Source organism: Letharia lupina (genome assembly GCF_014066315.1).
Source record: "Letharia lupina isolate WasteWater1 chromosome Unknown contig_13, whole genome shotgun sequence".
Lineage (NCBI taxonomy): Eukaryota > Fungi > Ascomycota > Lecanoromycetes > Lecanorales > Parmeliaceae > Letharia > Letharia lupina.
This window is the reverse complement of record NW_023502982.1, coordinates 1,676,480-1,696,215: the sequence shown is the minus strand read 5'-3', so window position 1 is coordinate 1,696,215 and position 19,736 is coordinate 1,676,480. Positions and strand designations below refer to the sequence as shown.

General features: G+C 49.7%; 8 protein-coding genes across 8 annotated transcripts; 5 read left to right on the top strand and 3 right to left on the bottom strand.

Moving 5' to 3' along the window:
* Positions 1 to 409: 409 nt before the first annotated feature.
* On the top strand, positions 410 to 2,068 carry HO133_001919 (uncharacterized protein; the record flags this gene model as incomplete). Its single annotated transcript, XM_037292847.1, has 2 exons — positions 410 to 1,640; positions 1,746 to 2,068. The coding sequence occupies 2 exons, from the start codon at positions 410 to 412 to the stop codon at positions 2,066 to 2,068; spliced, it is 1,554 nt and encodes a 517-aa protein (XP_037151386.1).
* A 693-nt stretch (positions 2,069 to 2,761) lies between these two features.
* HO133_001918 (uncharacterized protein) lies at positions 2,762 to 4,557 on the top strand (the record flags this gene model as incomplete). The annotated part of the gene is made up of 3 exons (XM_037292846.1): positions 2,762 to 2,855; positions 2,918 to 3,859; positions 3,911 to 4,557. 3 exons carry the CDS (start codon positions 2,762 to 2,764, stop codon positions 4,555 to 4,557), a joined length of 1,683 nt encoding a protein of 560 aa, XP_037151385.1.
* A 150-nt stretch (positions 4,558 to 4,707) lies between these two features.
* HO133_001917 (uncharacterized protein) lies at positions 4,708 to 5,669 on the bottom strand (the record flags this gene model as incomplete). The annotated part of the gene is made up of 2 exons (XM_037292845.1): positions 4,708 to 5,133; positions 5,193 to 5,669. 2 exons carry the CDS (start codon positions 5,667 to 5,669, stop codon positions 4,708 to 4,710), a joined length of 903 nt encoding a protein of 300 aa, XP_037151384.1.
* A 293-nt stretch (positions 5,670 to 5,962) lies between these two features.
* Positions 5,963 to 8,548, top strand: HO133_001916 (uncharacterized protein; the record flags this gene model as incomplete). Its single annotated transcript, XM_037292844.1, has 1 exon — positions 5,963 to 8,548. The coding sequence occupies one exon, from the start codon at positions 5,963 to 5,965 to the stop codon at positions 8,546 to 8,548; it is 2,586 nt and encodes an 861-aa protein (XP_037151383.1).
* Positions 8,549 to 9,507: 959 nt separating this feature from the next.
* On the top strand, positions 9,508 to 10,719 carry HO133_001915 (uncharacterized protein; the record flags this gene model as incomplete). Its single annotated transcript, XM_037292843.1, has 3 exons — positions 9,508 to 9,556; positions 9,633 to 10,558; positions 10,672 to 10,719. 3 exons carry the CDS (start codon positions 9,508 to 9,510, stop codon positions 10,717 to 10,719), a joined length of 1,023 nt encoding a protein of 340 aa, XP_037151382.1.
* A 1,071-nt stretch (positions 10,720 to 11,790) lies between these two features.
* HO133_001914 (uncharacterized protein) lies at positions 11,791 to 13,384 on the bottom strand (the record flags this gene model as incomplete). The annotated part of the gene is made up of 4 exons (XM_037292842.1): positions 11,791 to 12,171; positions 12,321 to 12,656; positions 12,744 to 12,977; positions 13,100 to 13,384. The coding sequence occupies 4 exons, from the start codon at positions 13,382 to 13,384 to the stop codon at positions 11,791 to 11,793; spliced, it is 1,236 nt and encodes a 411-aa protein (XP_037151381.1).
* A 2,347-nt stretch (positions 13,385 to 15,731) lies between these two features.
* HO133_001913 (uncharacterized protein) lies at positions 15,732 to 16,679 on the top strand (the record flags this gene model as incomplete). Its single annotated transcript, XM_037292841.1, has 1 exon — positions 15,732 to 16,679. One exon carries the CDS (start codon positions 15,732 to 15,734, stop codon positions 16,677 to 16,679), a length of 948 nt encoding a protein of 315 aa, XP_037151380.1.
* Positions 16,680 to 17,274: 595 nt separating this feature from the next.
* On the bottom strand, positions 17,275 to 18,416 carry HO133_001912 (uncharacterized protein; the record flags this gene model as incomplete). Its single annotated transcript, XM_037292840.1, has 2 exons — positions 17,275 to 18,225; positions 18,255 to 18,416. The coding sequence occupies 2 exons, from the start codon at positions 18,414 to 18,416 to the stop codon at positions 17,275 to 17,277; spliced, it is 1,113 nt and encodes a 370-aa protein (XP_037151379.1).
* Positions 18,417 to 19,736: the final 1,320 nt, after the last annotated feature.

Genomic DNA, 19,736 nt, shown 5'->3' with positions numbered 1-19,736 from the left:
CACAATGAACCAGTCTATTATTGCACTATTCTCTTATGTCATACAACAAATTGCATAGAGTGTTGCTCTTCGAATGCCGTCTCGTTTCTCTTTCGTTCTTTGATATTTACTACTTATCTCCTATTCTAGTGGTGCGGAAATTTAATATTTACATGAGGAGCAAAGCTACAAATGTCTCCGAAATCCGCAAGTGTTTCTTCTGCCGTGGCCTGTGATGATGGGTCTCTCGTGTTAATGATAGGCCGAAAGTTACCGCGAAGTGCTACTGTGCTCCTGGAGCTGAGGTCCGTTATTCGTCTGTGCCATCAGGCACAATGCGCTGCGCCATGTCATCCTACGCGAAAGACACCTTTCGAGGTGCCCTCCTCAACCCATTTGATCTTTCTCACGATGAATTGATTGATCAAAGATGTTATCCGCTGCTGCTGCTGCGAGATCTCAACCTCTCGTCATAGCCAGCACAATCGCATTTCTAATCTTGTGCCTTCACTATTATCTACCAACCAACGTCCAGTCATGGGAATTGGAATCAACATCGCACAGCAAGGCACAATACTTTACAACGAGGGTTCCTTATCCTCTACCATCTTCATATCCAGAATTTCTCAGAAAATCTACGGGCAGAGACAGTCATGCCGTATCTTCATATCCTCCTCAACCGAAGCCTCCCAGCTACTATGAGGATCGTTTGGTGGCATTTGGCACCGAGGAATCTCACATTGAAAGTGAACTTGCCAAGTGGGATTTCTCAGGCCTAAACTACACAATCATAGTACCCACTTTTGTGCGTCTTCCTTCCCTAACGTTGCCGATGTCATCTGCCTTGGAAACCGAAAGACTAAAAATTGGGCAGGTGGGCCACTTTCGTGAAGCAATCGCCTTCCTTCAATCCCTGCGCTGTCTCTGCACCGACATCAACGACATCGAGATAGCCTTTGTCCTCTCAAGCACCACAGAAGTCTCTCAATTTGGCAACTTAGTTCAAAGTATGAAACCATGCGGCGACCACTACGGCATTTATCCTATGCCCGCCAACCAAACCTGGAACCCTCAAATCCATCTTATGAATCTCTATGATCTTCTTCCCTCATTTCTACAGAAAAAGGTGGAGCCCGACAACACCAACCACTTGCTCGAGCATTACGGCAAGTTCAAATATCAAGGTCTCAAGAAGCTACTGGCAGCCAGAGAGCTGCGCTATGATGCCGCTTTGTGGATCGACTCGGAGGCTATCGTAACACAGCCCTTTGAAATGCGTCCCCTTTTCAGCCAGCACCTACTTCATCCGATCGTGTGGAAGTCTCGACACGCGACCCATCCTCAACAGGTTGAACATATGCGCAGCGCCGCAAGGATACTTGGCCGCTCCCTAGACTCCTTTGGAACGCGATATCTAAGTGGAGTTGAAAACATGATGTGGTTTGTTGAAACGGGAATCATTGGAGACATGTTTGCATTCGTGGAAGCTGCACATGGGAAGCCATTCCTGAAGGTTTTCCTAGAAACTGAGGGCCAAGCATTTGAAGCAACCATCTATCACATGCACATCCAGACGCGGAAACTTGAGACGGGGCCGGATTCGATCTTTGCGAGGTACAAGGTGCTTGAGACGGAGCGGGAGTTGATTCGTTGGGGACTTGGTAAGCAAATTAGCACCCTAGCCTTTCCCCAATTCCTACTTCCAGAACCGAGATAGCTCTAGCATCGACCTTCGATAGCGAGAAGACGACACTAATAACTACCAGTACCCGGCTTCCATTATGAAGAAGAGAGCGTCTGCGGATGGGGCGAAGTCCTCTTCAAATTAATCAAGGAGCCTGGTATGCAACCACTCCTTTCGGCCTTTCTCAAGCGCTATGGATGGCACTTTCAACGTATCGATGACGACTTCTTACTACCCGGAGAAGGGGAATCTGGGAACCGCGAGATGATAAAGCGATGGATCTATGAATCACCGGTTTATATGTTTACGAATGGATGTCCGCCAAGTTTCCACGAGTGGTTAGCCCAAGGAACAGAGTTTGCCGAGAAGGAAGTGGGCGCCAACACGTGGAGACTCGATGGTTGATGAAATACCGGAAGCCAGGGCTCTAATAAGACTCCTCGAGTCAGGACTGAGCAGCCTCATTCTCGGATCCTACGACCCAAGCAGGAAACATAGCATAAGGGGTCGTCGTTGACAGAGGCTTTCTGCGGCAAGCAAATTGTTTCCGGAAACGTCTCGGATATGACACCGCACGCAGGCGCAGATAACGCAAGACCTCGAAAGTCAGAAGTCAATAACCGTGGCACCTGCCATGGTTTCGCAACTTGATAGCCGGATGAGGTACTTGTGAGTCATTGCCTTTCAGTGAAGCAGTTGGCCAGGACGTTCATAACATCGATCGGCCAGGCAGACTGGCAGTCAGGACATACGATATGGAAGACGTGAGGAAGATCAAGATAGACTGGACAGGAAGATGGGACGGGCCCAGTGACTGGAGTGAAGACGAGTGGTAATTACATAGGATGGGATGAACCTAATATAGTCAACACCCGAATCGAAGCGATGAATCTCAGCAGCCTGTGTTTCAAAGTGCCCTGTGATCCCACCAAGTCTACTCTCCCACCATGGCCATATACAAGGGGGATGCTGTACCTCGCAATTGCTGTGATGCTTTCACGCTAGTCCCAAGTTAGCCTCTAAATGCCAAGCCAGACACCTTTTCTAAAGCTTTCGTTCAATGCGCGTAGCCGCAGTCCTGTCTTTAAAATTCTCAAAATGAGAAGCCCATATTTCTTACTACTCTCTGGGACAGTAGCCAGAGCAATTGTAGCTGCAGAAGCCCCTCGGCCACGGGGCGTTGGCCCTGAATGTTCGACGCCTCTCCCCAAAGCTGTACCGCTCGCGTGACTTGCTTACTGACCGAATGGACAGTTGCCAAATACTATAAAGACTCGGAAACGTTCACATGCATATCTGCCCCCTCGATACACCTTTCCGTTGCTCGTCTAAACGACGATTTCTGCGACTGCCCTGACGGTTCCGACGAACCTGGCACCTCTGCCTGCGCACACCTTTCTCCCCTCTCTCCGGCCTTCCTTGGATCGACTCCCAGCGATGATTTAGATACTACAACTGCACTACCTGGCTTTTACTGCAAGAATAAAGGCCATCACCCAAGCTATGTCCCTTTTACAGTTGTTAATGATGGCGTCTGCGACTACGAGTTTTGCTGCGATGGGAGTGATGAATGGGCTAGGGTTGGCGGTGTGAAATGCGAGGACCGGTGCAAAGAGATTGGCAAGGAATGGAAGAAACAGGATGAGCAGAGGCAGAAATCGCTCTCCAATGCAGCGAAGAGGAGGAAGGAGATAGTGGCGGATGCTGAGAGACTGAGAAAGGAGGTCGAAGACCGATTACAGTCATTGCGAACAGAGATTCAGGGCGGAGAGATGAAGGTGAAGGCTCTTGAATCAGACCTGGCGGAGGCTGAAAGGCAGGAAAGGAGTAAGGTCGTCAGGAGTCCCAAAGAACTAAGTAAGATGGGCCTGTTGGCCCAGCTTGCGAAGGATAGGACAGAGGAGCTTCGGGAATCACTAGTGGAGGTGCGAGTTCAGAGAGATACGGGCAAAGAGAGGATTGCAGAGCTGGAAGGGATACTGTCAACGTTCAAGGAGGAGTACAACCCTAACTTCAACGACGAAGGTGTTAAGAGAGCTGTCAGGAGCTGGGAAGAATATGCTGCCCGGGACAAGCCTGCGCTTGGCGATGATGCCCATGACCGAGACCTCGACGAGATAGCGAAGCCCGATGGTGAGACTGGCGCTATCAAGTGGAGTGAATGGGAGGAGCCTGAGGAGAGTGATGTCGGCGTTCGTAAGTCTCCGCCTGTCAGTTCCACTTTGTCCACTTTTGACAATCTCAAAGTCTACAAATTTGCAGCCTACCTCCCCACCACCGTGAGAGACTGGCTTGACCAAAAGTTCCGCGACTTCCGGGTGATACTTGTGGACAACGGCATCCTCGCCGCCACTCACTCCCCTGATGGCGAATCCAAAGGACTCGCAGATGCCCGTAACGCTCTCAAAGCCGCCCAAGACAGCCTGAACGAGAACAACAAGCAACTCAATACCCATCAAGAAGACCTCGACAAAGATTACGGCGCCGACGATGTGTTCCGCGCTCTCAAAGGGCAGTGCGTCAGCAAGGATTCTGGTGAGTATACATACGAGCTATGCTGGCTGGACAAGACGAAGCAGAAATCGAAAAAAGGCGGCTCTCAGACTGTTATGGGAAATTTCGTGTCCGTCGACAGAATCATGGTTGATGATGAGGTCCCACCTGACGGAAAGGGGCTAGGCAGTGGGGAGAGAGTGGCGCTGAGATATGAGAATGGGCAACATTGCTGGAATGGACCGAATAGGAGTACGCTCGTTGTGCTGGCATGTGCAGAGAAGGACGAAGTATGGAAGGTAACAGAGGAAGAGAAGTGTGTGTATAGGATGGAGGTGGGGACGCCTGCTGTCTGTGGAGTGGGCGAGAAGAGGGAGGAGAGGCCTAAAGATGAGCTATAGGTGAAGATAGACGAGATATTTGTACAATAGACAATCTGCAAAGGGTATCACCGATAATATGTACACAACATTGATGGCACATTTCCAACCCAAATCGCCCTTCAGCTAGATTCTTATTCCCCAACGCCGTACTATGCTGCCACGGATATCTCATCGTTTCGCATTTGCAGGTATGGAAAATCCTCTCGTCATAAAATCCAAATGTTTCTCGTCCATCCCATTCTTATTCGAAAACAAGCTCTTCACATTGTCATTCGCTCCTAGCTTCCTCCGCTTGTTCCGCTCTTCCTGCTCCGCCAGCACCTTTGCCGTTAACGATGCCGTGTCCGCGTTCTTGAGGTTGCTTTCCGGCTTCTCGCTCTTCGTTTGTGTCGGGTTGATGGGTTCTTCGCCTACGGTAGCTTCTTCGACAGAGGCTGTCTTCTTCCTTTTCTTGCCGGCACCGGGGGCTTTCTTTAGTGAGTGTGTCAGGCCTTGTGCTTTCAGAGCTTCGATGCGCTGTTCGAGGCGGTCCTTGTCTGTTTCGGAGGTGGGAAGGATCGGTATCATATTCTCGGTGGTGTAGGGTTCGTTGCACTGCCCTTTGTCAGCATTTTCGTACTATAGGTCAATATTCCGTTAAAGATCGAGCATACCAGTAGGCAAACATCACCCGGCATCTCTTTGAAGACTGTCTCCCCAAACGCATGGCCGCACGGCACGAGATATACAGCCCTCGTTCCCGGTCCCAACTGTTTGCCCGTAACGGGACAAACCCATCTCTGACTCCCTCCCGCCCCTTCAGTATGGAACCGTACCTCAACTACATCCCTCAACCCCCTCAAGCGATCCTTAAATGCCTCCCCTCTCCTCTCCAACTCCGCCTTCTCCACCTCTCCACCCTCTTTCCCCACGTCTAGCAAATAATCAAGCACGGCATCTTTGTTGTATAAGGTGCCTAAAGCGTCTGAGACGACAGGACAGCGTAGAGGTTGGTGAGAGAGGGCGCAGGTAGACCAGTAGTGCTCTTGTTGCTCGGTTTGGATTTCCTTGACTTGGGTGGTCGAGAGGGCAGCGGCGGAGGACTTGACGAGTTCGCGGCGAGTAGGGATGGAGCCCCCGTCATTACCCATTGTAGACGCCGTCTATCTGATAGAAAGATATGAGTAATCGCAGAAGTGTCTTGTGTCAGCAGAGTAGCTGCCTGCCTGGAAGGTAGCAATCTGCAACTAGCGGGCAAAAAACAAAAAACCGTTGCGGGATGACATATGCGGGGCTAGCAAAGTTTCCCTTCTGACCGGAAGGCGAGTTGCATCTCTTCTTTCATGTTTGCTTACCCTCTTAAATTTCTCCCCAGAATGCGGCTGCCCTCTCGGAGTATCTACCGACTCTCATCAGCTGCCTCTGGGGACTCTCTCCGCCCGCAATGGCGCCTTCTCTTGCCCCACAGATGACCCTAAGTCCGGGTGCTACACCGAGCAAGCAGCCACGGCGGATGGTGCCGATTATTCCTGCTATACCGAGAAGTCTCGAGAAGCGGAAGCTCAAACAGGATGTGAAGGGTAATGAAGATGGGGGAGGAGTTGGCAGTCCAATTCGCCCAATTCCTGGCGAAGGAAAAGAAGGGTCACAAGAGACTGCTGTAGCAGTGCAGAACGAAGCTCTCAACGGCTTAGATACGAAAGATGATGTGCAAGGAAATGGTGTGCAAGAGGCTGTTGTTGAGGCTACAGAAAATGCAGGCTCGGAGAAAGAGGTTGCTACTGTTGGAGGTGACTCTACATTCCAAAGTACTCTCGTCCCGGGAACAAACGAACAAAAGTCAACAAACTCAGCAGCGGATGGCATCAATCTCTCCCCAGTCCATGCCGAAGACTTCGGAATAGAAAAGCACGGGTTTCGCCTGCCTCCGCCCTTCTATCCGAAGCGGTCTCCGCCACCAGCCATCTCGACCGATTTCTCTTCCGCGAATGAGAAAGGTACCGCTTCGGAAGAGACCTCGCAGTCCGTTGAGGAAGAGGATGGCAGCAACATGAGCCAGCAGTCTTCAGCTGAGAATCATGTAACCCTCAATGCTGCTGCGCCAACCTTCCATGCTCATCCAACCCCTCCCACCGATGTCACCACCTCTCCAACAGAGTCGTCTTACAAAGGGTATGATCTAGCCCAGTCGATCCATCTGCAACAAGAATCTACACTACCTACTGATGATACCCTGTCTCCTATACAACAACCCTATCAAGGCTATGATATTAGCCAGAACATCTCATTCTACGCACCACCTCAATCATCGGATGACCCGTCTTCTCCGGATCACTCCATTTATCAGGGGTATGCTTACGCACCTGCGTCTTATGAATATTCTCCGCAGTCTCATCCGTCTCAGCACCCCATTGACCTTCCACACGGTACCCAAGTCGGTGTTCCTTATGAACAAACCTATGAGCCACAACCGCCATACTACAGCAATCAGTCACCCCATCCTATCTTAGGAAGTCAACCACCGCTCACTCCTTCTAGGACACCACTGGATCCCTCAGCCCAGCCATGGAGCTGTTCCAACGGACCGCCGACGACGCCCTTCAGCTACGGTTACATGCCCTCATTTCATCCGCAACCAACGTCTGAATCATGTTTTCCCTCAACGTCTCATGAAATCTTGAAGTCGGATGAGTTTGCTCGGGAGGCTGATGTTGTCGACAACACGCCCAAGCCGGTCCAATTAAACGTCGTTGAAAAGAAAACAGCCCAACTGCTCAGAGATTCCTGGCGCAATCTAAACGATTGTATGTCGAGTCACGTGCCGCTGGTTGAACATCTACTACAACAATTCAACAATGAGGAGTACGCCGACTGCCAGTTGACTCTCGTACACGAGAATCTTCGGTTTGAGAAAATAACGTGGTCACTCAGTAGCCTATTGCTCGCCCAAAGCAACAAGTTACGGGATCTACTCAAGTCAGCCGGTCAGAGCGCAGAGGGGAAGAGACGCCTAGAGATAAGACTAACCGATCGCTTTGTAACGCCGTGGGCCATGAATTCAGCACTTCGAGTACTCTACGGCGAGCGCCCAGAGATGTTCACGCTCGCTATGATCCACAGCACTTTCGACGCAAATGCTGGAACGTGGGCTTTCCAAATGGATGCATGTCTGGCTTTTACTGCGGCTGGCCACGTCCTAGGTTTGGAGAACGTTGTCTTGAAAGGTCTGCAAATCGCACATTCCATACTTGATTGGGAGAACCTGGAGAACGCGCTCTCATTTGGTCTGGAAAGCGGACCCAATCGTGGAACCAGCGCCTCGGTTGAAGTGATTCCTCTCTCTTCCTATTCAACAATGTGGCCACGCGAAAGCGATCCTTCTTCTGCTCTCAACCTGACCCCACCATCGTCGAGCACAGAATCCCGGCCAGAACACTCTGATCAGCCCGGCGCTAGAGATGAAGGCATATCGTCTGTCAATTCTTACACAGCAGAGGTTCGCAGTGCATGGGATCTGCAAATGCGTTGCCTTCAATGGATGGCATCCAACCTTGACGACTTCTGGCATTTCGATCCGTCTGCCAGACCGTTGGCCGAAGTCGATCGGTTGCCTACGACCGCGGAGAGCCGTTCACCCTTGTTCAAGTCCCGTCTGAGCCGGATTCAATTCGGCGATCACCCTTCTGAGTTGCATGCCAAAGCAAGCAATCGCAATTTTCTTGTCTCTAGCATCGTGCTCTCTCTACCATTCGCGGCTTTGAAGTACCTGCTCGAAGTTGGGACTCAACCTATCTCGCGTCAATTACATGCAATAGTAAAAGAGCGAGAACGGAGACGCCAGATTGTGCTGCAGAGTAAGAGCGTGCCATGGAGTCAACGACTGACCGCTAGAGAGCATGAGTGGGCAGAGGTCGGATACACAGAACGGGTAGAAACGACTGGCGATGGACAAGTCTCTCTGGCGAGATGCTTCACCGGCATCGATCGACAGGCGTCTGAACCAAGCACGCCAGACAAGCAGAAGAGATAGCATTGGGCTTTCCGTGTTTTTGCAGGAGGTAGAGCTTTCAAAAGAGCTTCAAGTTAGCATTGCAAGCGATCGGTGTTTCGAAAACCAGTAGGCAAGAGTTAGGACATTAAAAATACAGGGCATTGGGTTGCATAAGATGCCGTCTTCTTCTTCTTCGTCTTCTTCTTCTTCGTCTTCTTCTTCTTTCATTGGCGACGCTTGGAGAGCTGCTGCTGTCATTCACTAGACAGAGACTGCACCTGAGGCCCAGATACGCCCAAGCTTTGGCAAATACATTATCAGAACATCGTGTTAGTGTCGAGATAAATCAGCAAAGGTCACGTTACGAATCCAGTCTAATGAGTTTATTCTTTCCGTTCTTTTCTGAACAGACTTGCGTCGCCTCTTCTAGAGCTTTGGGTCTCCAACACTCTCGTCCTGTGCGTAACGAAGGCATCCAAACCGCTCGACTAGAGAAGCCGGGAGTAGTCATGAGCCCAACAGAGCATCTACAAAATCGTGGTTTCCTCATTGTGCTCGTTTCTTTCTCAGCATTTGCGATACTAGGATCACTGCTAATCCTGGCACCTGTTCTGACATTTCGCCAGTCCCGCCTTCCTGTTTTACTTGGAATGAAAATGCTGCTCACTCTTTCCTCATTCATCTTTGACTAGCATCTCCCCCCTTTCTTCGACCAATCATCTTTCACTAGCACAGGGCCTACTCTATACCTACTCTTCATGCTCAAGCAATGCTAATGCTCCGTCTTTCCCTTTCCTAATGTTTCTCTCGCCTCTCTTATTTGCCCTTCGACGAACATTCATTATCCCAGCAGAAATATACAAGCAAACTGATACCCTGTCATGCACGCATCCCCCACAGCCGCCAGCGCCCAGCGCGGGGTTTATGCCCGTCGTACCCGATTGCGACGAGGAGCCCGTGGATCTGTTACTGCTGAAGGAACCAGAAGTAGTGGTGACATGGAGAGCAAGTCTGAGGAGAGAGAGGTCACGGCGGGGTTGTTGAGCAGTGAGTGCAGACTTTGACATTCTGATGCCATTATAGCTCTCAAGGATGGCGCGACTGACAATTGTGGTATTTCTAGATAACCGCTTCGCTGTTCTTCCTCCCAAAGAACCTGCACCTGGTATACAAGAAGAGCGGGCATTTACGATACCTTTGGACCCTAGCCCTCACCACGAGAGACCTATTACACTACCCCTTCAGACTGACATTCCTCCTACCGGCCAATCATCATCGAGCGAAAAGATCAAGGACAAATCCCTGGCACCAACCTCTCTTACTACTCCTCGCCCTAATAGACCGTCAATACCAAGGCTTGCTCCCCATACACCCGCAAAGTCAACACGTATAGAGCGGAACCAGCAGCCCTCAGCTCCCGCAGCCGCAAGCATCTCGCCCACCAAGCCACAAGCACAGCTCTCGCCGCTGGTTCTCCAAACCGAAGCCCAGTCCGGTCGATCTTCCAGACCACCCTCCGCCTCCGCCTCCGCCCGCATCTCACCTGACTTCGACACGGGAGATCCATATCTGTCGCTCCTAGCTCCACAACCTGCGCCGGCCCTTCCGTCACCCCCAATTCCGCAAGATCCGCTCCCAGATCCTAGTCTGGCCACTCTTCCCATACATCCATCTCTTGACTTCAGATTTTTTACCAGCCCCAAATCTTCCGGACCTAAACCCCCTCAACTCGCACCTCCGATACCGACCAGCATTGACATCTTTCGTAGCGATGATCCAATGCGCCGCATCGTCAGGACTAGGAGCGGCAAAATTTTCTGCATTGCGGCTGAGATTGCAGCGGCTAATAAGAAGAGTACCATGAGGCCTGTTGGCCACGTTCTAGTCCCAGGAACCACAAAGAAGGTTGACGAGGTAAAGGGAGGAATTGACAGAAAGAAGTCGGATTGTAGAAGCGGAGAGTACGTGGACTCACCGGAGGAGATGGAGGACGAGAGCGAGGAGGAGGGAGGAGAGGGAGAGGAGTGGCTAGGGAAGGAGGAGGGATTTGTAAGCACCCTTTCTGAGTTATTTTCTTCCCTTCATACCCTTGCCCGAATCTCAAGACATGTTTGTGGAGGTGGAGTCAAAACACACGTTTTGCTCCTTCAACACACCACTAGACCCAAGGATCCGTCCTACGAGAGAATGCTGACTCTGAAATGGTGTAGTGGAAGCAGCCATTTGAGAAGGGAAACGTTGTGAAGACGAGGATGCAGACTAGGGCAGAGGGACGCCAATAGCGGAAAGCAGGTTGAGGAGGGATTTTTATTGGACCCTTTCCGAGCAGTGAGACTGTATACTCACTAATACAAATGGCTACTGCACTTGAATCCATAGCATTCATCCAATGCAAAAACATACTTGAAGCCCGGGACTGCGGCGCTCCCTGTCCACTTTGTGATCCCACAAAATTCTCGCTTTTTTACTTTTCCTCATTACCGGGCTGCGGGAGTAGAGTGAACCTTGAGTCTCGATACCGTGAAGTTAATCTTCGCATCCTTCAATGCTCGACATCGTTCATGTAGTGCCCCAGAGCACGTTCGCAGATACGAAGATGAGGTTCCGGCAAGAGTAGCTCCGGATGGGCCGAGCACTCCAGAGCCTGGCAAAGATTGAGCGCGGTGGTTGTAGAGACTGCGACTGCGCCTTTTGGAGGGGGAAATCTGTCAGGCTGGGGAAGTGCGCCTTTTGATCGGGAGGGCAAAGGCAGAGGCTGTTCTACGGACATTTGTCCGAACTGCGTGGGAAGTTTCGGGATTGGTGTTTTTGGGGGGGAAGTTTGATTCGGAGATGGTGTTCGATTAGATGAATAAGGGTGGATTGTGGGTTGGTTCTTTCGGACTATCTGTAGATTACGATTGATTAAATGTGGGATATCGTCTTCGTCGCCAGCGTTCCATTCTCTGTCTCTCTCTCTCTCTCTCTCTCTCTTGCACGATGTTTGCCCCGGTGCCCGCTCCTCCCCCTCATTTCGGAGCTCTCCTGCCATGCATGCGAGGATATCAGCTGCAACCTGTCGCTGGTTGTGGTCAGGAACATGTTGTCCCCGTATAAATCAAGGGGGAAAACCTGGGACAACTGGTTTTGAGACAGATGGTGCTCTAATGAGCTAGGTATCGTGTCAGGGACGTGTACATCTCTTCGTGTTGAGATCTGCTGCAGCATCTGTGTTGTAGCTATCCCGCATGGTGGCAAATAGGGGTCTAAGTAGCCCACTCAGCACTCCCATAGATAATCAATCAATCCTTCATTGCCTTCTCTTGTTTCTTAGTGATCGGTGGAGATGTCTCCGTATCTGTACTGGCCACAGTGACTGTAGAGTCTTCAGACTCGTACTCTCCGTGAGTGGATTTCCATAGGTTCTTTGAACGAAGCTCGGCTCGAATATTGACAAACCATGAACCAAAATTCTCTCCGGTAAGGTGTTCGATTTGACGTATCGTTCCACTGTCTTCCGTGGACATTGTGACTGATGCTCTGTGATTTCGAGCTGACTTGGTATCCCACTGTCTTTCGTGGATATTTGCTCTGTGTTTTCGAGCTGATTTGTATGCTCTGTGTTTTCGAGCTGACTTGGATAATACCTCGGTGTCTTGGGTATTGTTTTGTGATCCCGGTCTCTTGGAATCTGTTAATTATAATGACGACAACTGCGTAGTAGATGATGGTTAGGGTCCTCATGACTGAGTGTAGCTTGCCTACAATATAGGCGTTCAGCCTCCAGAGTCTTATCACATTTGGTATGTGCAATAGCCCTCTGAGCCCACACTTTGGTGTCACTCCATTTGTCATTTAGGAGTACTTTCTGAGAAGGAATTGGAGTCTTTGGTCGCGAAGTGTAGGTTGCATCGGTACATGGATCAGGGTGTGGGTCAGGGCTATTTCGAGGTATTTCTTCAACGTCTTCTTCGTCGAATCCTTCTGCGCCCACATTATTGTCTCCCACATCTCCGGTGTCTCCGGTATCTCCACTGAAAAGTATGTTTCGAATTTTGTCCATATTGGGAAGGTCGATATCGCTACCGACGACGGCCTCAGGTGTATGCTGATGCACTGTAGAGTATGGTGCTGCATCATGGGGGTGTGTTGAGATCTGCTGCAGCACCTGTGTTGTAGCTATCCCGCATGGTGGCAAATAGAGTCTAAGTAGCCCACTCAGCACTCCCATAGATAATCAATCAATCCTTCATACATTTCCAACACTTCGACGTGGGGCTCCTGGAGTGAGCTGATCTTTCGCCATCGAGCCGTTGCATCTATTGGACTCCCATGTCTCTGCTGCGCATTGATCGCCTTTGCTGGAGTTTGCGATGAGGATGGGATCGAACGGATGAGTGATCGTGGCCGAGAGTTTCCATGGGTTTGTTTCCCTATGATGGCCCACGATCGACATCTTGATCTCGGCCGCGCTCCGGTGGCTGGTAGGCTGTGCGGTTGGGGATGGATCCGTTCGTTCGTTCGTTCGTTCGTTCGTTCGTTTGTTGAAGATGGATGATTCTCAATGCCTGGCCCGTGAGTTCGAAACACTTGCTACATTCGCGAAAGAACCTCGTTGTATTGATTGAAAGATATTGCGAACATCAGGTGGCTAATGGAGTCGTCTGGACAGCCCAAGAGTATGTCGCATAGCTCACGGTCGCTGCCTAGAAGATAGCCCAATTCGGGGTTCTTTGGCTCTCTGCTGAAGGTGATTTGCAGTGCTGGCTCCGACACCTTTGCTAGACAAGGATAATCAGGACCTGGGACAAGCTCTTGAGGACGATCTCGTATATATTTAAGGGTGGTGAATGGTAAGGCACAAGATTTGGAGATGGTATATATAGGCAAGGCCATGATGTGTCTTGGAATCTGTGTTGTAGAAAAAATGTGTGGAGTTGCTGTGTTGAGTAAAGTTACTAAGCTGTCTATCATCAGCGGAGATTCGCGGTAAATTGAACAAGCTCGGGTCTTGTAAGAAAGAATTAAGCAGCCTACAGCAGATAGAACATCCGGGTTCGTTCATCCTTCGAACTGTGACAAAAAACAGGAGGGAAAAGCGTGATTGGATGTGGCTTTAAGATTCTTACCGGTAAGGCTTCGATATAATCAAGGACAAGGGGGTTGCCGTTGGATGGTAAATTACGCTGGGGCTTGAAACCTTGACACACTGATAAGCAGGCTGATAGAGAGAGAAGCGCGGTTGAATACCAACTTTAGACTTCTTACCTCTCAATCCGTCTATACTTTCTCAACAAAGCCTTTGATAACGACCATCTTCCCAAGGATCCCACGTTCTAAAACAACAATTCCTGGCCATCCGCCTTGTTCAAGCACGTTTGAAAGACGTTTAATTTCTCGAAGCTCACTCAATACGTGGTTGTCATAAGCCGGACAATGACAAACAAGTCCGCCGTCGAGCCATCACGCGGTAGGTAATCAGAGAAACAGTCTCCAGGTAGGTGCAACTCAGGCAAACAGTCCGCTAAGATTGTCGATCACGCTACAAGTAAGCAGCCACTCGAATGGATGCATGATATACAAGTCGTAGTCCGAGCTCGGCACGGGAAGTGAGGAGATAGCGAGAGCACTCTTGACGGTTTAGGGGAGCCTTTGAGAGCCAAGAAAGAGTTGCATTTAGAGCGACGCTGAAATCTAGGTTGTTGTCTGATCGCTTTAGTACCGAAGAACAGATTTTGAGCCAAAGCTGCTATTTAATAAGCCCAGGTCTTGTGCCAAGTATTGAATACGGAGACAAAAGTTATTGATAATTCAGGGCATACCATGAGAGGATAGATCTTAGCTGAAATAGTCGATCTTAGGTGCGGATCTAAGGGTTTAGATGTGTTACAAAGATCAAAGGCATGGGAAAAGAATCACCGATGACTTGGTAACAAAGACACAGTGAATAATGTTTGTTGCTGTTGCGTGGAGGTCAAGCGGTTTTGCCAAAAGTGTGGGGATGCCTAGGAGGGAGTTGAGCCAATGAAAGGCTCAGGCGTTAGTGTCCATCTGACTCTATCAAGAGCTGCGAGTACACCACAAGCGCAACGGTGGTAGCTGAGTGAATGCAGAGTTCTTATGGAGTTTCGATAGAAGCGAAGCAAACTCAAAAGTCCCGTTGCTCGAAAGTAATGCGGGGTTTGGCAAAGGAAGTGCCGGGAGATTTCCTGCTCTTTCTCTGTTTCTTGCACTGAAAGTTAGTACACGGCCGTCGTGCTTTTTCCAATCGTTCAGACATTCCCAAGCCTTAAGCAATCTCTCCGGGATCTGTCAATCGGCTGACATGGAAACTCGGCTATGGACTGTTTACATCGGCCTTCGTTGTAGGATGTTGAAAGGTCAGCAAGCTGCCTGTTGTGCTCATCCGGTTTGCTCCCTGGGTCCATATTTTGAGCAATGAACATCCAAAGCTGAGGATGTGGTAGCTGTGTCAACACATCAACACATCAACACCGTCAAAAGTAAGCATCTTACTTTCTCGAAAGACATTTCTCAATGTTGAGGTATGTTATGAGTCAGATGTTTTTGAAGCGCTAAACCAAAACGAGGTTTTGGAATGGCGAACATTGAACTCCGTTCTGTTCGTTAACACATTTCAAAATGTGTTATCCACCACAGATTTCAAAGTCAGCCGGGTTCAAAACCTCAATCGAGATACTCTCGTACTTGACTCTGACCAATGAGAGCGGAGATGACCTGGATGACTAATTTCTGACTAGGGCACGCACGATAACATCTTTTGCCTCCTCTGCTCCATCACTTTCTCGGCCTTTCCAAAACATGCATAGAAGAAAGCATTGGATATTTTGCCACCAACGTCCAAGTCACTCCAGGCAATCATGAAAACGGCCCTTTTGGACCCTTCCCATGTGTGACTGGGTATCATGTCACTCTTTTCCCTGACGCGTCATTCCTGGAGCCTGATGTTTGTTTCCCCGCCGTAGGCCCATCCTAGGGAAACTCGTCCTTTCCACAAGCTTCTCCACGCTTCTCGACCCCTCCATTTGCGGATTTGTTGGCTGTGTGCATGCGTATGTTTACGTATGTCATCTCTGCCTGTGGCTTTCCAGCAAGCATATAATGTGGCTTGAGAGCTCTTCCTTTCTCTTCCTTTCCTACCATTCATCAGTATCCACTTTCATCTCTCTCACCTAAATCCCACACACTCCATCTACTTTCATACTCTATAATCATAGCAAACATGTCATCAGTCCGCTTCCTCAACGAACAGAACCCCTTCTGGGACTTCATCGCCGGCCTCGACGGCTCCAACGCCAACCACCCCTTCTCCAACGCCTACAACCCCGAGTCTCGACAACCTCGCGGTCCGCCTCCCGAGTACGGCTGGCCTGGTGCCTCAGACCACCATGATGGTCCACCGCCGCACCACGAGGGACCGCCACCACCCCATCACTCGGGACCACCTCCCCCAGAGCACGAAGATCCTCCTTCTCCTCCGCCACCGGGTCCCCATGACCACCCCTTCGGTCCCGGCTTCCCCTTTGGCGGACGCCGCGGCGGTCCTCATCACGGAGGACATCATGGACATCACGGTGGACCACACGGCCACGAACGTCGTGGCGGCTGGGGTGGACGCGGTCGTGGAGGCTGGGGTGGTCGCGGCGGACGCTGCGGTGGCGAACGTGGCTCTAACCCCTGGGCCGCCGGCGGCAACTTCGACATGAGCAAACTAGCAGATTTCATTTCGCAATTCGTGCCCGAGGACGTGCTCTCCAACATCGCCCCCAGAGACAATACCGCCACCACCAGCAAGGAAGCGGCAACCACCAACAACAAAGATTTTACCCCTCCCGCTGACATCTTCGACACCCCCGACGCCTACGTCGTGCACATCTCGCTCCCCGGCGCCAAGAAAGAAGACGTGGGCGTGAACTGGGACGCCGACAAGAGCGAACTCAACGTCGCCGGCGTCATCTACCGCCCTGGCGACGAAGAATTCCTCAAGACCTTGGCGCTGGATGAGCGAAAAGTGGGGGTCTTTGACCGAAAAGTGAAGCTGGGCAGTAAAGCCAACCCTGCGAACGTGGATGCGGATTCCATTTCCGCGAAGATGGAGGATGGGGTGTTGTTGGTTACGATCCCGAAGACGGAAGAGTTTGTGGATGTCAAGAAGGTCGATATCGAGTAGGAAGGAAAGGTCGTAAGGGGAGGGAAGGAGTCATGATGGCAGGGTTTTGGTGAAGAGGGATATGGAAGGGCTTTGGCAAGATAGGATAGGATATTGTAACACGGAGTAATGGAATACTTTGACCACGAATCGACTTATTTTTTCGTCTCAGCGGTAATGATTTGACGTCGCAAGTCTTTCCCCATCCCATCTTCTCTTATCCACCTCAAATCGTAATCTTGCCCTAACTCATCGCACCTCTGACCCTGTATGAACGCTGTCCCTGCCTTTCGAATATACAATCCAGGGTCTCTTCCCTACTTCAAGTGCTCTGGAAGCATACTACATCAAGAGCTCTATACATTTTCGATTCCAGGGAGCAGATTGAATTGTCGGGCATCAAGTTCTCGGTCTGACGCCCACGCCCTTATTTAAATTCCAATTCACGCTTCCGAGCGCGGTACGCACCTGTACACGGCATGTGCATCTTCCCAAGAAGAACTACGGAAAAAACGGACCTGACGGATGCCCAACAGCATGCCAATCTCCGCCGTCCATATTCGCCCACGGCGCGTCATTCCCACAGCTCGTGCAGCAGCTTCCCCCCCTGCCTTTCTCACACCCGTCCTTTGGTGATGGCCCCTCTCGCACAGACCGCGCCGTCAAGCCCCAGCTCGAAATTGACCTCGCGGAAGCCGCGGGGGTCCCGTAGCAGATAGAGCGGGATGTGCGTCAAGGTCCGGATGATGTACGCGTATGTCAGACCCGGTCCGAATGGGTACATGTGGAGCGACACGTCGCCGATGGGCGACCGGGTGTCGAACGACCGTATCGGCGCCGTCGTAGGTTGCTGGGCGCAGTATAAGAGTCCGGTGTAGCAGACCATGAAGCCTTCGTACTTGGTGAGAGGTTTGCCGTCGGCGAAGGAGTCGATGGACACGACGAACCGCGCGTCGAGGGAGTTGTTGGAGATGTTCGGATCGCCGATGGTTGCTCCGGGGTTCGTCGTACCGTTCTCGGTGGATGGTGTTGTGCCGAATCGCTGAACATTGCTGCTACCTGGAAGACTGAGGCGAGGTGTGGATGCCTGGATCTTGATGGTGCCAAGTATAGTCTGTTGCCACCTGAGTGTCCAGAGCGCATTACGGAATAGACTGTTGTTAATCATGTACTCCATCGCCAGCCACGCGCCCCAGATAAGGAATCGCGCGGTCATAGCAGTCCCGGTTACGATCTCGACTTCATCGTAGCCGGGAACTCTGTACGTCTTGGGTGGTTGTCGCTGGGTGAAGTCTCCATAGGCGATCTCACTCATAAAGTACAAGAAAGTCATAAGGCAAGGGTCGGTTGGGAGAAGCGGGACTTCAAATATGGGAGTTATGCTGAAGCGTGGATCTGGTACATCTGCGTTCAGAGAGACATTCCCGACAGCGAGACCAGGTTCGGTGAGATGGATAGAAGCCGGCAGCGGTATGAAACTAGCTGAAGTTGTCAAAGCTATGCTGAAGAAAAGCGGCGATACGGGGTTCAACATTGCGTTCCAAGATTGTCTTCGAGCTAATGTCCTCTGGTAGGATCTTTAGTGTCCGTTTCCACCAGAAGAGCAAGGTACTGAAGCTTGAACCCGCTTGACATAGTCAGAACAGCGTGAGAGATGAGATCTAAATGCTCCTCCCATCTGAATTCCTTGCTGACTGCATGTTCGACGCGGCATGCGTAGCCAGTGATTATCGTGCGCATGACCGTTTTAACACTCATGGATCCAGCTGTGAGCACTTGTATTGGTCATGGCTGCGACATGCGATATCCCCAGAGAGATCAACGTTAAGGCAGACCTGACAAATACAAAAGTCGTGTTCATCGCCTGGACGGAAGCAACGGCACGAACCCTCGATCCATCTCATGTTGCCCTTGAACAAGTCCAGGGACCCTTAAACAAGTCCAAGAACCCTTGAGTATGCGGAATATTTAAGAAGTGCGCCTATAGACCAGAGGCGTGGATAAGCGTGAATGGTTAGATCGTCATGATGCGAGAGTCAATTGCCTATACAAGCGCTTGATCAAGTGAGAACACGGTATGGTTCAATGGCGAAGCCCAGGATGTGTCGGTGGCAGTCTTTAATGTTTTGTAGATCGCGGAAGCTCAGCTAGAGTCAAGCGATAGTTTCTGGTCGCGCTCTCTTCGAGCTTGCGTTCGGCGGCTCTTCGATATTGCTTGCACTGTTGAAACTTGAGCGTGAAATTCCAGTAGCTTCTGTAGGGGTCACCCTGATCATAGTAATATAAGTAAAGGCCCATGAATTAAATTCATGGAGTTGAATTTTTCTAAGTCAAATGAAGTTGAATTTTTCTAAGTCAAATGGAATTTTAGCCCTAGCCCTAAGTTAAATCAAACTCTGATCGCTTACTATGCGTTTTTGACCTACTTCTACCACTACGAAATTAATAAAGGAGGTGAAAGCCCTAACCCTAAATCAAATCAAACTCTACTTGCTTTCTATATAGTAAATAGCTTACTTTTATCACTATAAATCGCTAATCAATCATATCTTTATCTAAGAAAAAAGTATTTATTTAATAACCTTATTCTTAATATATCTTATTAGCCGAGTAGATTACCTTCTTAATAGATTATTTAAAATTATAATTAATAGGCCGGCTTTATTAATAACTTAGTTTAGGGTTATATATAATTAGTTATAGATAAAGATTTTAAGATATAGATATAGACTAATCTATTATAATAATTAGTTCTAGAACTTATTAATCGTTATATTAAAGACTAATTAAATTAAGAATTAAATACGTTAAAAGAAAGTATATAAATCGTTTAAATTAGGCGAAGCTAGAGGGATATATAATATATAATATTATTTACCGTTATATTCGCTCTTAAGAATATGATAATCGAGTATCTTAGATCTAATATATTTAACTTATAGACGTATTTTATTATATAAACTTATACGCTACTTTAAATTTCTTAATAATATTATTATATAATTCTATTTTAACTCTAAGTAATAGAGTAAAAGCGAGATTAATTTAAAGATATTTATTATTTTAATAGATAGAAGA